This window comes from Leishmania infantum, chromosome 30 (assembly GCF_000002875.2).
Source record: "Leishmania infantum JPCM5 genome chromosome 30".
NCBI lineage: Eukaryota > Euglenozoa > Kinetoplastea > Trypanosomatida > Trypanosomatidae > Leishmania > Leishmania infantum.
Window position 1 is genome coordinate 1,124,855 of NC_009414.2, and position 15,613 is coordinate 1,140,467.

Consider the following 15,613-nt stretch of genomic DNA (forward strand, 5'->3'; position numbering starts at 1 on the left):
TGCGCGTGTGGGACAGGAGGGGAGCGACCACTCGTCGCGCTTCTTGCTGAGCATCTTGCTCGACTTCAGTCCTCCTCAGCAGATGGGGTGAATGCGTGTTTCTCTACGGGTGCACGCACGAGGGCAGAAGAGAATGAGAGAGAGAGGGGATGGCCAGGTGTTCTGCCGCTCTCGTTGTCCTCACGCTTCCCTCGCGTGTGTCGTGGCGGAGAACGAAAAAAGGAGGGGAGGGGGAGGGGCAAGGGAGGAAGGAGACATAGCCGCGAGGAAGGGAGGGAGAAACGCGAAAAAAGGAGGCCATTCCTACACGAGCAGCAACCATGTCACCTCCGGTCTTCCTACTCGCGGGCGCGCTGGCGAAAGACGCTCATCTTCACCTTGGAGACGCCTATCACGGGCTGCGCCTTGGAGAGCTCATCAAAGACGTTGACTTTCTCCGCAAAGTCCATAAAGACGTGTCCCTTGGCTGAGTTGTTGCGCAGGGACACGAGATGCGCAGACATTGGACCGAGGGCGGCGCGGATCTCATCGTCTGTCACGGAGCCGGTCGTGTTGAACATGAGGCGGTCACCTACAGCCTCTGACACCTTGCGCTCACGCGGCGGCAGACGCTTGGACGCCGGCGCAGCCGCAGCCGTGGCGGCAGGCTCAGTCGTCGGCTTCTTGCCACCCTCGTGGGCCACCACGCGCATTGGCTTGTGCTCAGCTGTCTTCACCGGGGCGCGGCTCACCAGGCTAGCCCAGCTCTTCGGCTTGCTGCTCACCGGCGCCGGTGCGGGCTTCTCCTCCTCGTCCTCCAATTCCGCAGGGGCGGCGGCCGACGCGGGCTCCTCGGCCGCCTCCGGCTTCGGCGCCGGCTGCGCAGGGGCCGCCTCAGGCTCAGGCGTGGGCGACTTCGACTTCTCCGCGGCGGCCGGGGTCGGCTCAGGCGCTGGCGGCTCCGGGGTGACGGCGCCGATGCGGGCAATGACCTGGTGACGAACATAGTAGCCGTCCATACCGTAGGTGTCCTGGAAGGACTCCAGCGTCGTAACGATGTGGTAGTACTGCTGCATCTCCCCAAAGGCGGTCATCGTCACGAACACGTTTACGCCACCGTAGAGGGGCGCGGCATTAACGCTGTCCACACGTAGGCGGCTGCCCTGCAGCGAGACGGCCCACTTCTGCACGGCGATCGGCACATAGCTGTCGTGCACCTCAGAGATTCCGAGCTCGAAGTCGTTGACCGTGAGGGTGGCGTGGCGGCCGTAGAGATCGGCAATGTTTGCCGCGTTCTTTGCTACACGCTCGACGAAATCGACGGTGAACGCGTTCGCAACCTGCTGTGCGGCAGCCATCCTCTTGTATGTTTGTCTTCGTGGGCCCCACACAATATTTTGAGAAGAGGCTCTCGTGACAGGAGGGCGCGCAAGTTGAGAGAAAGAGGGAGCGGCAAGGGGAAGAGGAAAAACGGGACCGTCACACGGGCTCACAATAGAAAGAGGGGCTTTAATTAGAAGCACAGAGTAGAGCGAGAAGGAGATGACACACAGAGAGGGCGAGGGAAAGAGAGAATGGATTCTTGTCCGTGTGGCAGGGGGGTTGTATGTGTGTATATATGTGTATAGGTGTATAAGGAAGGAGGTGAAAATCAATATTTCGTGATGCGGAAAAAGAGAGAGAGGGTGGAAGAGGGTGACCACGGGAAAGGCAGAAAACGATAGCAGAGAAACCGGGGAGCCACGCAATGCCAAAAGCAGCGCAGGGGGGGGGGGCGGCAGGAACGTAGCGCGCGCACAGGCCGCATCTTGTCGACGTAAACCACAGAATCGCGTGCTAGCCCAAGAAGAGCCTGGGCGAAGGGGGAAAGGGGAAAATACGATTCTGTTAATAAAAGAAAGGGCGTCCCACGCAGCGTTGTCCGCCGAGATGCGGCAACTCCGTAAACATGTCGTCCGAGTGAATAGAGGGAGGGCATTCGCGGTGTGCATACAATGCGCCAAAAACACGTGAAGGGATGGCCATCTTGTGCACGAGAAGGTGGGAACACACGCACGAGCACCTGAAGGGTGCCGTATGCGCATCTCTCAGCGTGTTAGTGTCGGCAGCGGCGATGACTTGACTCATCTCCCTCCGTCTCAGCGCTTTGCTAATGCCGGCAAACGGCACTCGAGTGCGGCCTTCCTCTTCGTGCGCCCACCCACGAAACCCTCAGTGCTCCCGCCAGGGCGAAAACCCGTCTGCGAGATCGGCAAAGAGGAGAACGAGGGAAGGAAAGAAGAGGGGTGGGGGAAGGGAGAGGGCAAGAAAAAAGATCTGGCAGTGAGTCCAGACCCAGCACGAGCGCTTCGAAAACATAGCACACGCGCACACACTTTCGACTGGGATAATGGGCGTCACTGCAGCCAGTAAGCGACTCACGATTTGTGCGCAGGGGCGTCCACCTTCAGCGCGGCGGCGGGGACACCCAAACTACGCAGCACGGCCGTGCAAAGCGCCACACTTCGCGAGTCCACAGTCGAGTTACTTGAACGCAGCAGGTGCAGAGCCCGCCGCATCGCAGCAGCGTCAGCGGCCACGGCCAGCTCTCGCAGGAGGCGTGCTCCGTGCTTTACATCGACACTCGACTTATGCGCCACGCTTAGCTCCGCGACACGGAGAGCAGCACCGATGTCCCGAGCGTCGAGTGCGACAGCCATGGCCGCGTGCAGCCAGGCAGCATTCACTGCAATCCCGGCATCCTCCATCTCGCGCTGCAGCGACGGCAGCCGCAGAGCGCCGTCCACCGGCGCGGTTGCCGCGTACACCTCTAGTAGAAGCGCGTAAGTGGTGCTGGTGGGTGCGGTCTCATAGCGCGGGTAGAGGCTAAGCACCTCCTCTGCGCGCTTCGCGCTGCCCGCGAATTGGCAGGCGGCCAGCAGCAGGTCGAGTGTGACGGAGGTAACTGGCACTGGTTCGCGCTCCTCTGCGTCCGTGGCCGACGTCTTCTCCGAGACAAGCGGCACAGCAGGATCCTTGAGATGTGCTGCCGCAACAAGTGGGGTGAGGGCGGCGACCACGTTGCGCACAGGGTCCGTTGACAAAAGCGACAGGCGACGCGACTGCAGAAAAAGCTTCGGTCGCTCCCCGGGGCGGTTGTATGGTGCCGGCACTTCCCTTTCAAGCACCCGCAACGCGGAGCGTATCCGCCCCGCTTTCGTGAGCGCCTCCACGTACAGCAGAGCCGCCACGGGCTCGTTCTCCTTCGCCACAAGTCCAAACTGGCGGTGTGTGTCGATGTAGGATCGCATGTAGGCGGCGGCGTCAGCATCGCCGTATTTGGCGCACTTGGCCAGCAGACGGAACACTGTAATCTCGCTGCTCAGCACCGGTTCCTGCGTGGCTGCCGTTGTCGCCGTGGGGGAGGAAGGCGAGGAGGTGTCGGCGGCCTGCTCACTGGCGGCTTTCGCGGGCGACGACGATGAATGACGTTCTCGTGTTTGCATGAGCTTTAACACCTTCACCACCGCGGATGGCGGGGTCGACATGTTCATTGCACTAAGGAGGAGGTACGGCAGCACAATCGACGGTGTCACACGCTCCGGCGCAGCACGATGCAACAGCTCAAAGCTCTCATGAATGACAGCGGTATCGTAGTGCACCCGTAGCAACGTTTGGAAGCAGTGTTGAAGGCGCAGCGGAAGAAGTGGGTAGCGGGCAACGGCGTCGGTATCGATAATGATCTCGACTTCCTCGCGAATCCCGGGCCACCATGCCACACAGTTTTGGTGGCCGAGACGCAGGTACAGGAGAAACATGGACAGCTTGGTCACTACATCCGGCACGATACCTTTTGAACGCTGCAGCTCCACAAGGTTCTCCACCTCGTACTGGTTAAATGTGTCGGTCATGCTAATGGCAAGAAGAAACACATTGAATAGCTCCACGGACGGGGCGCGGTCCTCCATCTCCAGTAAACACTGCGTGAAGAGGAACCGCATCTCCTCCAGCTTTTGGAGATCGCAGAGCACTTTGAGCAGCAACACCGTCATCGGCTCCACGTCCTCCAGCCGACCGCAAAACTGTGTAAGCGGCTTTCCCGGTATGAAGCGTGGCTCAGCAGTCGCATTATCACCACCGGTTGTGCTCGACGACTCTGCGGACGTGGAAGGCGCCTGTGTGCGCTGCGCCTCCTCCTGCTGATATGATCGGTAGAAGCGCTGAAATTGTTTGAACACCTCCGCCGCGGCGAGGAGACCGCGTCCGTCGTGCTCCACAGCCTTCAAAACCACTTGGTACGGTGTGAAGCTGCGGCGACCCGCCGCCTGCGACGACAGCCGGAGCGTCACGCACCGCATGTCCCGCAAAAGGGCCGCTAAGCGTTCGTGTATCTGTGTGGGTGGGTGGATGCTCGTCAGAAAGGCCTGTTGGTGTACTGGCAGCCGCGTTTGCACATGCGATTGTGTAGAAGTGAAGACAAGAGCGATGGGAGACAAGTCAAGGCCTTCGACGTACCGGTAAGAAATCAGCATAGAGAGAGGGATCGAATGCAGACCCACCACCTCCGCTTGCGCCTTCGCTGCTGCCGCACGCAACGTGGTCTCTCTTTCTAGAGCAGAGCATTCGCCGTTGCCTGCTTTGAATCAGCTTTTGCGCACAACCTGGCAGCTCTCCGTTCGCGCTATCGACGAGAAGCACTTCCCTCTTGAAAAGAGGGGGGGAGGCACGAAAAATGAAACTTGTTGCACCACGCATATCGTTTTGCTTAAAGACCTCAGCAAGCCCTGTTCATACAGACCACTTCAGTGCATCATATTAAGATTACCCCGACTTTGTGTGGGGAGGCCAAGAGCCTGCAGCCCGGCCGCCGGGCACGGCTGCGGCCTCTTGGTGTCGGCGGACAGCGCTTGGCTGGCGCGGTGCCGAGGAGACGTGCGGCCATGATCGCGCTTGGACCGGCTCACGACGAGTCGCGCTGACGGCTCACCACATATGCGCGCAGGCGCCCACCGCTTTTCTGCCTTTGCTGCCTTTGCTGCGTTGCGGTGGTGTGGAGCGTGATCGCGGCAACGGCCCGCTCTGCATGCACCGGAATCGCAGTGGGCAGGACGACGCCACACGGCGTTGGTTGTCCCGTCTCCTCGACGAGTCCTCGCTGCAAGTGTGTACGCTGCAGGAGACTCACTTCTCCCCTGCAGGCCTGGAAGGCGCTTGGTCTGCACGGCGTTCAGTCTTCTCGGTGCAGCAAGAGAGGGAGGGAGCGCGAGTGATGAGCGAGAGAGGAGCCCCGTAGTACATGCCGATTATGCCCACAGCGCATGCGCGCGCAGCATGCGGCATCTCCTCCATCCCACCGTGCGGCCGGATGAGGCGCCGACCGCGCGGCACGTATCCGAAGAGGGGGCGAGGCGGGAGAGGAGGGGCCCGCTAGACGCATGTCCCGATTCGACGGCATGACGGTTGCTCCTAGACGACCAGGACGTCGCCGCAGCGCAGCAGTGGGTGCGTGGGCTGTGGCTGTGCATGCGCGTGCTTTTGCTGGTGTGTTCGTGGTAGAAGGACAGGCTGAAGAAGACATATATGTGCAGGTGCCCGCAAAACCGCGTGTCCTCACCGCTTTCGCCCCTCTTCCTCTGGTGCTGCAGTGGTGTTCGCCCTTGCGAATGCGCAAACGTCCAGTTGATCCGTGTGAGCGCACTCGGCTCCCACCCTCTTCTGCAGCACCGCGGAGGAACACGCGTGTCAGTGGCGCCTTTGGCGAAAAATGAGCAATAGAACTGTACCTGAGTGCTTGCGTATGCCGATCGATGCGTCAACTGCTGTCACGGCAATCTCGCTCTTCAACTTGTGCACTTTGCAGTTTGGCACGAGTTACAATCCACATCATCCGGGCACGTCACAGGCCCCGTCGCCCGACGCAACGCCATCTACGACCTGAGCACCGGCATCAGCAGCCATGCATCGCTCTGACTTTCCCACGCCGTAGGTGCCCCTGTCACCACCCGAGGCGGCTCGGCACTGGCAGGAGGGATAGGGGGATAAGGGGGGCGGCCCGGGGCCATGAGGATGCCACGCGTTGCGGCGTGCCTCCCGTCATCAGGGATGGTGACGGCAACAGGAAACTAAGAAAAAGTCAGAAGTATGTGGTCGCCAAATGAGCACTGGAAGAGGAAGGGAAGAAGAATGGCTGAGAAGGTTTCAAGCAACCACAGCGCCCCATTCCTGCTAGATGTCCCCCCGTTCTCCGCGTCCAAGATGGCCCCACCAAGAATATTGGTCCAACGCCGTCCACACGGACAAGCGCTGCAGGATGGCGATGGCTAGCTAAGGTGCACATGAACACAAAGGGAAAGGTGCTCACGTAGACACACGCGCGAGTCCACCTATTAAATAGGGAGGCGCAGAGTTTTTCCTGCGTTCTCTCGCTTGCATGTATTGGTGGGCGTGCAGCGTCTCGAGCACACGGTGATGACCTTTGCGCAAGACTAGTCGGGCCCACCCTCGGCGCCCGGTTCCGCGCCTCCGACTGCCGTATCTGTCTCTTCCACCGCAGCCGTCCTGACGTAGTTGATCTTCATAGCCACGTAGCCCGGCGCGAACTCGTTCGTGGTGCGGTGGAGGAGATTGTACTCCGGGTAGTACTCCGGTTCCACTCCGATCCCCTTGCCTTCGTTGTACGCCTTGCCAACAGGGCTCTCGGGGTCGAGGAAAACAATGACGGTGAACCGCTGCGGCCGGAATACGCCGAGCACCTTCTTCATCCGGTCCGAGTAGTTCGCCGCTCGGCTGTTCGTTTCGTAAGAGGCAAAGGAGCAGTGATCCTCTGGGGTAATGTGCATCGTCTGATACTCCTCGTCACGGATGGCGTTAATGCTGTAGCCGCAGGGCTCGAACTGGAGGTCGTGTAGCGTCCACGTGCCGTCCACAACGCGATCCAGGTGCGTCGCAGCGCGGATCGCCGCCGTCTCCGCGCTGGTGGAGATGAAGCGGTCGCTGAACCAGTGCTTGGTCTGCTCCTTGTCCAGCCCGTACATGGTCATACTGAGCTGTGTGTCATCCTCAGAGCTGCAGGGGCGGATGATGTCATCGTAACAGAAGAGAAAGTAATGGTCGCTGTCCACAGGGCCGAAGATGTAAGGCTTGCCAGTAGGGAAGTGCTGCTTCAGTGTCGCAAACTCGTCCGCCAGGGACGTGTGCGGCCCTTTCTGCATCCACGGAAAGGAGTAGTTTTTGTGCATGAAGGACACCCACTCCAGCTCCCCACGCACCGCGCTGATTGCCTCGAGGATGTTGGGGATGCTGTTAAGCAATGTGGTGGTGCCGCATGTGATAAGAATAATGCGGTTTTTCATCACAAAGAGAGAGCTCTCGGTCAGAACGTAGCTGTTTATGTACTCGTTCGACTCCCTCGACACGATCTGCGCGTTGAGCGAGCCAACCACACCGGACCACACGGAGTCGTCGAGGCTGCGCAGCCCATCCACGTGCGTCTCCAGTGTACAGCGCAAAATCACCTCGAGGCGCTTCTCCGGACCTTCGAAGCTGAACCCTTGCTCCGGGTTGTACCCTTTCATGGAGCCCCACATCGCCATGAGCGTGAGGGGGTCCTTTGTGGTGTTCGAGCAGACATTCATGGTTGCCAGCGAGTAATTACCCGTGTTTCATGTGTGTGCGCCGCCTCAGAGCCGCTCTTTACGCGCCTGGGTGTATCAGAGAAAGTGCACGAATCTGTGGAAAGGAGTGGCGACGCCGCAGATCTGTTGGGGTGGGGGAAAAGCAAGAGGCGATGAAGCACAGATTTTTCGGTACGCTGAAGCACCTCGGCCAAAGACGATGAAAGGAGAATGTGAGAGATCAACGACACCAGCGTGCACAAGTACGTGTGATATTTCCAGGAGAGAAGCAGATAGGGAAGCGCGCAGACACAGTAGGATGGTAGAAACAGACAAGAGCAGATGGGAGGTGGGGGCGATGTGGGAGAGGGGGAAAAACCACCCGTGTGCACACACACAGGCCCAGACAGGGACCGCTGCATGCTGCTCCTGTTGTGTGCGCCGACTTATCTCCAAAGTAAAAGGCTCCTTCACCACATGAGCGGCGTGCGCATGCTACTACTGAGTGGGCGTGATGTCACGAGCCTGTGCGCGTGAAAAGCTTCGGGGCACACAAACGGGGTATGCAGGGAGGCAGGGGATAACGAGGGCATTGCCCAAGAAAAAGAAGCGAAGAGACTAGCAGTTCCTTTGTCGGATGACGTCGTCCGTCGTCTGCCTCTTTTTGGCCTCCCGCGTGCTCCCTCGTCACTTGTTCGATCCGTATACGATGCCTCATCACCAACGCTGCAGAGAGAATGAAGTGACTCGACGCCAAAACTAAAAAAGTAAAACATCTGACGAGCGTGAGGCAACGACGGGAAGGGGGCTGGGAGGGAGACACGAAGCAGCCGGAAAGAAGAGGAGGGCAGAGTGAGAGAGACAGGCCAGGTCAACAGATGGCAACAACGAAGACATGGCAATGACGATGATGTTTTTTTTTCTTTTAAAGGCGAATAATGATGATAAAGAGAAGCAGCCAAACAAGAGAGGGAGAAAGCAGCGCTTTGTTGTTCAAGGCAAGCACATGTGGGCCGAGAGGCGGTGGTACCACCACCACCACCACCACCAGCAGCAGCAGCAGTAGCACACACGCACACACACGTCATTGACTGAGCAAGGAAAGGGGCGGGGGTGGGTGTGGAGGCGTGTAAAACAAGAATGCCTTCCTGAAGGCAGAAAACGGTAGACGAAAAATAAGACCACAAGACAAGAGAGGTGCTGCTGGCTTGTGCGTGTATGTTGATCTGCGCCTCTGCTTTCTGCGGTGGAGGGAGATTTGTCTCTCGATCGCCGACCGCGCCGCTTCGTTCCCCTTGCAGCTTGCACTACTTCTCCCGCTCTGTATGTGGGGAACAAGTAAGGCCTGTAAAAAGCGGCAACCGCCGTCGTGCCCTCCGATGCAATCCCTCCCTTTTGAGCACGCGTCCTTCACTGTGGAGTGCGCATCGATGGCGGTGAGAGGGGGAGTCGCAGTCAAGCAAGTAGACGAAAAAATGCACTCTTTCGTTGTTGGAGCGCGCCGTCGGCCGCTCCTCTCGCTGCCTTCTGCTCGCTATCTCACGATCAGCCTTCACGCACACCGACACTACATGCTGTCGTCTCACACGCTTGGCAGTGGGTGGCATGTGAGAGAGGTCTGCATGGGGAGCGCGAGGGGGAGCTTGGGGACAGAGAAGGGAGGGAGGAGTAGGGGAGGGGGAACTCAAACAGAGACCACGGGATGATACAACGAGGAAGGGGGTGCAGGCGCGGAAAAACGCCAGAGCAGCATAGGAGGAGGAGGGAATCGGAATCACGAAAACAGAGCAAACAGAAAACGCTATGCTTTTATCAGATCAGCACTATCGTCATTAATCATGTGGCACGTGTACTTCCCTTTTTTTCTGAGCGTGTGCGACCACCACCAGCAGCCGCAATGCTACTTCCGCTTGCTCCTCTGCCTCGAATGCAGAGGAGGAGGAGGAGGGGTAGGGGGCTTACCGAGTTCAAGCGATTGACACCAAAAAACGGAGAGAACAGAAAGTTTTCACATATATATATGAGGTAAGCGGGGAGTGAATGAGAGGGATCTGGCGCTGGGGGCCGCAATGTCTGTATCGTGGTGAAAGACCCTTATGCGCGTCGTTTCGTATTATGCCCTCCTCCCTTTGCCCACTGCAGGCTTGAGGGCTGTCTTCTCCTGTTCGTGAGGAGGTGGTCGTGGCGGTCTTCGCCGTCGTGGGAGAGAGAGGGGGGAAGGGGGTAATCCTCTTGACGACTTTGAGGTACCTTCTTGTGCGAGAATTGAGAAAAACGGGTGCACTTGAGCATTCGTGTTTCTGTGATCCCTGGATTAGGGAAAACGCTTCCGCAGCCTCTTTTTTTTTTGCCGACACGCGGATGAAGAAAGCGTCTTCCTTGAAAAAGAAACGCGAGGGAGACGAAAAGGAAGGGGGCGACAGAGAAGGACTACGGCTGTTTAGGGGTGTATTTGCCTCCGCGTGACGTGTGCTGAATGTCCCTCTCATTGGAAGCAGGCATGCACCGTCATGGTTTCATCGCTACTCTTTTCCATCGATCACTATGCCGGATGCCTCGGTGCGCGTGCATATATGTTGGGGCAAGCGAGCAGGAGTGCATCGGTCTTGGGGTTCTTTCCATTGCGTGTTTTCCTCCATTCTCATGAATGAACAAAGTGATTCTGCGCAACGAGACACACGTCACACGCACAACTACGCCGACGCATGAGTACTCGAGGAAGAGAGCACAGCATCATAATGGCGGTGGAGGCTCACGAGAAACCAACAGCAAAGGAGAAACACAGGTACCAACAGCGGCCGCCAGTCATCCGCTCACATACTCGTCAGGGTCGGTGTCCACTACCGGCATGAAGGTAAAACAGGCAATAAGAGGTGCCATAACAGTGAGGGCGATGCTGTAGGACGGCAGTAACGAGAGAGAGAAGATATCAGAAACGATGCGGGCGAGCGTGACACACCCACAGAGAGAGAGATGGAGAAGAAACGAACGTGAAAAAAAAAACACAGTTTCTTGTTCGACTGTCGCGCGACTCTCTAGAGAAGAGGAGGTGAAAGGATGAAGAACGCGATGCGCACTCATTGATGGCGCACCCGTATAGCCACCTGCGTCCTTCAGCACTCCGCCACATTTAAGCAAAACAAAAATTGGCTGTGTCTTCGCTACGCTCGAGGGGCCGCTTTCATCCGTTACGCAGACGTGTGACCAAGGGGACAGGCCTCGTCCACCCATGGCTGTAATCACCTTTGTGGGCGTATCAGCTGTGCAGTCCGATTGGGTCCGTGCGTGTGTGAGTGCCGCACATTGGCAGTGGTGGCCCCTGCGCTGCCCGACGTCAGCTGCATAGAGGGTTGCTGCCGGGCCCGTAAGATCGCGGTGCGTGGGGAGGCTGAGTAGGGCCCCTTTCACCGACGCAGGGGCTTTTGAGACGAATGACTACTTCCACCCTCGCTGTAAAAACGTCGCGCCAAAGCCCACTTGTGGTAGACGGGATTGCTCGGCGGCTGGAACACTGGCTGTCGTCGCAGCAAGTTCCATCGCGGACTCCTCGACATCGTCCGTGAAGATGATGTATGCCCCAACCAACCTGTCGATCGTGGTGAGAGAGTAGAAAGTCGCGCATCCCCTCGTCGCTGTCACCTCTTGCGGCCCTTTACGGTGTTGCCACAAAGCGTGCCTTTTTTTTCTCACGTGCCAAAAACCGAGAGCACCTTCTCGTGGAATGTTCTCTCGCCCACCAAGGCCTTCTCTCTGAGTTGCTGTCAAGTTTTTAATGCACGTCTCGACGCGTTCCTATGGTTCTCGCCGCGTTTACCGGCATGCGTAAACACCGGTGAAAAAAAAACAAAAAGTGTTTCAACAGGGAATAATGCACAGATGAACGCTTCGAAAAATGTGTGCGAAGGCGGGGCGGGGGCCCAAGCGCTTCACCGCGTCACTTGACACTTGTGCAGAACAGGTACAAGAAAAGCTAAGAGTTCAGTTTCGCAAGTTCAACTTAGCTTTCCCTTTCCACTCACACGGCCCCGCACGCAATCCCAACTCGTCTTCGCCCCGGCATCGCCGTCCTCTTACGTGTGAAATACATCATTTGTGCTCAACTTTATCTCAACCTCGACCGAGCTGTTCGTTTCAGCAAGTCCATTCTGCCACAGAGCACGAGCTCAGCTCCTCTCCAGACACCCCCGGGCACGTCACAGGCCCCGTCGCCCGGTGCAACGCAGCGGCCGGCACGTGCATTACGGCAGCGCACCGGCTCGGCCACCTGCGCACGGGCCCTGCCTCGTACTCTACCCACCTCTGCCTCGCAGGTTACCTCACAGCCGCTCCCATCATGCCGGCCGCCCCGCCGGTGCATCTCCCTCGGGGTGGCGCTCCAAGCTCTCCCCCAGTAAGCAGCGAGGGCCGGGCGAGACACGCTTGGGTCACGCTGACACCCTGCCCATCATGTGGGTGGTGCAAACGCGCTCGCTGCCGCAGGTCGCTCCGACGCAACGCCATCTACGACCTGAGCACCGGCATCAGCAGCCATGCATCGCTCTGACTTTCCCACGCCGTAGGTGCCCCTGTCACCACCCGAGGCGGCTCGGCACTGGCAGGAGGGATAGGGGGATAGGGGGGAGGGGCGGCCCGGGGCCATGAGGATGCCACGCGTTGCGGCGTGCCTCCCGTCATCGGGGGCTTCAAATTCATATGAGGGCGAGAAGACAGGGAAAGTCTCTTCTCCTGAGGAGCAAGACACGGAGTCGGTGAGAGCTGGTGCAGCAGTTTCCGAGATCGCACGTCCGTAAATCAATGTACGTTCGTGTGGGTGCGCGTGCCTGGGTGACGGAAACAACAGAGGCGCATCTCAAAGTGCGTCCATGGAGAAACGGGTGGAGGGGGGATAACGAATAAACGAAGAGCTGAAAATGGTGTCAAGTATCAGAAAAAAAAAGGAACGGACAAAAAAAAACACCTATTCGCTGATCAACGGTGCGGAGAGTCAGCAAAGATACATGTAGACACGTATGCGGAGAGGGGGGAGGGAGGAGGGAGGAGGAGGAGGAGGAGCGCGCGAGAGAAAGGCGCACGCGTGCCGCGAAGAGCACAACTGGCAGCTGTGCATGCATATCGTCTCTGTGCGAGCAGGGTGGAGGGGAGGTGTGTGGTGAACGTTAAGCTCAGCAGAGGAGTCACAGCACACGCGGCCATCGATGAAGTACAGATCTGGGCTGTCTCTCCGTCTTTCGCACCCTGAGCCCTTCTTTATGCTGTGTAAAGTTCCTCCTCCTTTCCCACTCTCTTAATCTGCGCTGCGGGCGAACAGCAGTTGGTGGAAGGCGTATCCTTCACCAAATAAGTTCACCGTTCGGTTCTGCAGCGTGTAGGGGGTGAAGGAGTTGAAGTTGCGACGCAGCGCTAACCCGTCGGCGTCTCTGTCCTGGAGGGCGGCAACCGTGAAGTGGGCAGGCTGAAAGGTGTCGAGGAGCTTCTGCACGCGCGTCGGAGACGCTACAGCAGCCTTGGCGTTGGTCTCGAAGGAAATGCACGGCACACCAGCGAAGGTGCGCACCACTTCGTACTCGCCACTTTGCAGCGCGTGGAAACGCTGCGTTGTCTTGTCCACCTCCTCCAGACCCGCAGCGACGTCGTAGAGGAACACGTTCACCTGCACGTCCTCCTCCTTACGCCCCGCCATCCTTTCAACGTTGTCGTACACGAAATTGAAGCAGTGATGACCATCCACCGGGCCCGTCAGGAAGGACTTGCCGGCCGGGAAGGCGGCCTTGAGCTCCGCGTACTCCTGCGCCATGATGTCGCTCATCTCGCTCTCGGCGCACCATGGCGAGGTGATGTTCTTGCGCAGGTACGAGGCCCACTCCACACGCACGCCCTTCGATGTGAGAAGGGCGATGGTGGGGGTGATCACCTGGTGCAGCATCACCTCAGACGCGGATGTCACCACCAGCTTGCACGGTGTCAAAATGATAATGCACTGCGTCATCTCTAGCGATAGCAGACCATCTGCAGAGGAGTGGTGCTGCAGCCTCTGCCCAGCTGCCGCCAGCACGTCCTCAAGCTCCTCCACCGTGAACGTTCGCACATCCACGGCGGCGGCGAAGTCGAACTCGAGACGCTTCTCGAGTCCGCTGTCGCTGTAACTGGTGGGGTTCGAAAACCCTCCCCACAGCGACATCAACGCGCGGACCGACTCAGGGAACACATCGCGAGAGGAAGCCCACGAGTTTGCGGGCATCTTTTTGTCTTCGCCAAATGGCGCGATGGAAAGGGAGAAGGACAGCGAGGGGGAGAGAGGTGGGTGGGGTGCAGTGAAGATTTAGTGCAAGGGACGTGGTGAGTGGTGAGAAGCAACCACGATGTCGTGGAGGTATGGCACAGCAGGCAAACGCCAGAACGCCGAGTTAGCAACTGAAAGCAACAACGAAAAAGGATCACACGTATAAAAGAAAAGAAGCACACCCAGGGGAGAGGAAGGAATATCGATCGAGCGTGGGAGGGGAGGCGATAGGCGCTTCACGGGGTGATGTCACATACGACGTTAGAGTGTCCTTCGTTTTATTTTTACTCTGTGCATACATGTATGTGTGTGTGTGTGTGGAAGAGGGACAGAGGAGAGACGCGGAAGCGGCAGAAGAACAAAGTAAAGAATGGAACCCATGATGAGTGTGAAGGATGCGTACTACGCGCGTGGGAGAGCGAAAGAGAAAGAGAAACAGCACGCAAGCCTAGACGACGAGGGTCATCTCGGCGCGCAGATCGCCGCCCTCGACAAGCTAGCCGTTCATCTCCGACTTATGCACTACCGTTGCAACACGTCACACCGACGGTTCACTTGGAACGCCACGGCCGGGTGTACATGAGCAAAGGCAGGAGCGACGGCGCGCAAACGCGCGACTTCGAAGGTCAGTGGCCCACACGCGCTGTCTGCAAGTGTGCGTTCCAGCTGCAACACGGTGTGCATGAGTCCGTTCTCCTCGACGCCCACCCGGTTACTTTTCAAGTACGGCTCACTACATGCGAATGTGTCAGCGAAGAAAATACAGGGTACGAAGCGGCGTTACATTAAAGCACCTTGTCTTTTCCTCACCTGGGCATGCGATCGAACGCGTGCTAGTGCCAGCATAGCATTCTTCCAGGCATATCGGAGAAGCACAGCATTGGCTTTTTTGTTTGTGTGTCTTTCTTATTAGGCTACAAGACAACAAGAGAGGGTTGCTGCTGCTCACCGGCTCCATAACCCGGGCCCCTGGCATTCCATCATGATCCCCCTTCCATTCCTATCCAGACACATGTACACCATCACATACGCGAGTCGGAGAGGGGAGAGGGCAGGGTTCTCCGCCGCAACAGTGCATACGCCTTCTTAGCGTTCGCCTCGTGTGTACAACCTTTGTTTCAGTCTCACTACTCACGAATGTTGCCCTCTGTCATTGCTCACATCCTCATAGAGGAAGGGCCTCATTGTATGGGGAGCGAACCAACACAGCGGAGTGGATCAAGCCGCTATACCGTGGAGGCACCCCGCAAATGCGGGGTGGTTCTCTCAAACGGGAGTATACTCATTCACACACACACACACACGCACACATGAGAACAGATACAACAACGAATGGAAGACGGCATTGGTCGCGAAGGTATCCACAGCACTGAAGCAGAGGAAGGGAGAGCGGATACACGCAGAAGGAGAAAGGGAAAAAAGACGTTCGGAAGGAACATAACGTCGAAAACAAAAAGCGGCACACACACGCCAACAACAAAGAACGGCAACAAGTGAGGAGAGCACACGGAGGGCAGGGGGAGGGGCGATTCGCCACCCCTGCAACTCTCTGCCTCTGCTTATCTTTGTGGCTGAGTCCGGCCTTCCTAATAGGCAAGCACACAGAAAGAAAGACTTACGCATTTCATGTCAGCGGGCGCAGTTACGCAATCCGCATTAGAAAGCCCACCCCACCCCCATCATCATCAAGGCACACACACACAAAAGAAAAAACGAAAACGGCCTCTTAGACCGTACTGCTCCTAGGGCGCACATCGGCACC

At 58.0% G+C, this 15,613-nt stretch overlaps 4 protein-coding genes across 4 annotated transcripts; all 4 read right to left on the reverse strand.

Moving 5' to 3' along the window:
• Window positions 1–338: 338 nt before the first annotated feature.
• On the reverse strand, window positions 339–1,337 carry LINJ_30_3130 (conserved hypothetical protein; the record flags this gene model as incomplete). The annotated part of the gene is made up of 1 exon (XM_001467122.1): window positions 339–1,337. One exon carries the CDS (start codon window positions 1,335–1,337, stop codon window positions 339–341), a length of 999 nt encoding a protein of 332 aa, XP_001467159.1.
• A 1,059-nt stretch (window positions 1,338–2,396) lies between these two features.
• Window positions 2,397–4,316, reverse strand: LINJ_30_3140 (conserved hypothetical protein; the record flags this gene model as incomplete). Its single annotated transcript, XM_001467123.1, has 1 exon — window positions 2,397–4,316. One exon carries the CDS (start codon window positions 4,314–4,316, stop codon window positions 2,397–2,399), a length of 1,920 nt encoding a protein of 639 aa, XP_001467160.1.
• Window positions 4,317–6,443: 2,127 nt separating this feature from the next.
• On the reverse strand, window positions 6,444–7,592 carry ADOMETC (S-adenosylmethionine decarboxylase; the record flags this gene model as incomplete). The annotated part of the gene is made up of 1 exon (XM_001467124.1): window positions 6,444–7,592. The coding sequence occupies one exon, from the start codon at window positions 7,590–7,592 to the stop codon at window positions 6,444–6,446; it is 1,149 nt and encodes a 382-aa protein (XP_001467161.1).
• Window positions 7,593–12,855: 5,263 nt separating this feature from the next.
• LINJ_30_3160 (putative S-adenosylmethionine decarboxylase proenzyme-like) lies at window positions 12,856–13,749 on the reverse strand (the record flags this gene model as incomplete). Its single annotated transcript, XM_001467125.1, has 1 exon — window positions 12,856–13,749. One exon carries the CDS (start codon window positions 13,747–13,749, stop codon window positions 12,856–12,858), a length of 894 nt encoding a protein of 297 aa, XP_001467162.1.
• Between the last annotated feature and the right edge of the window lie 1,864 nt (window positions 13,750–15,613).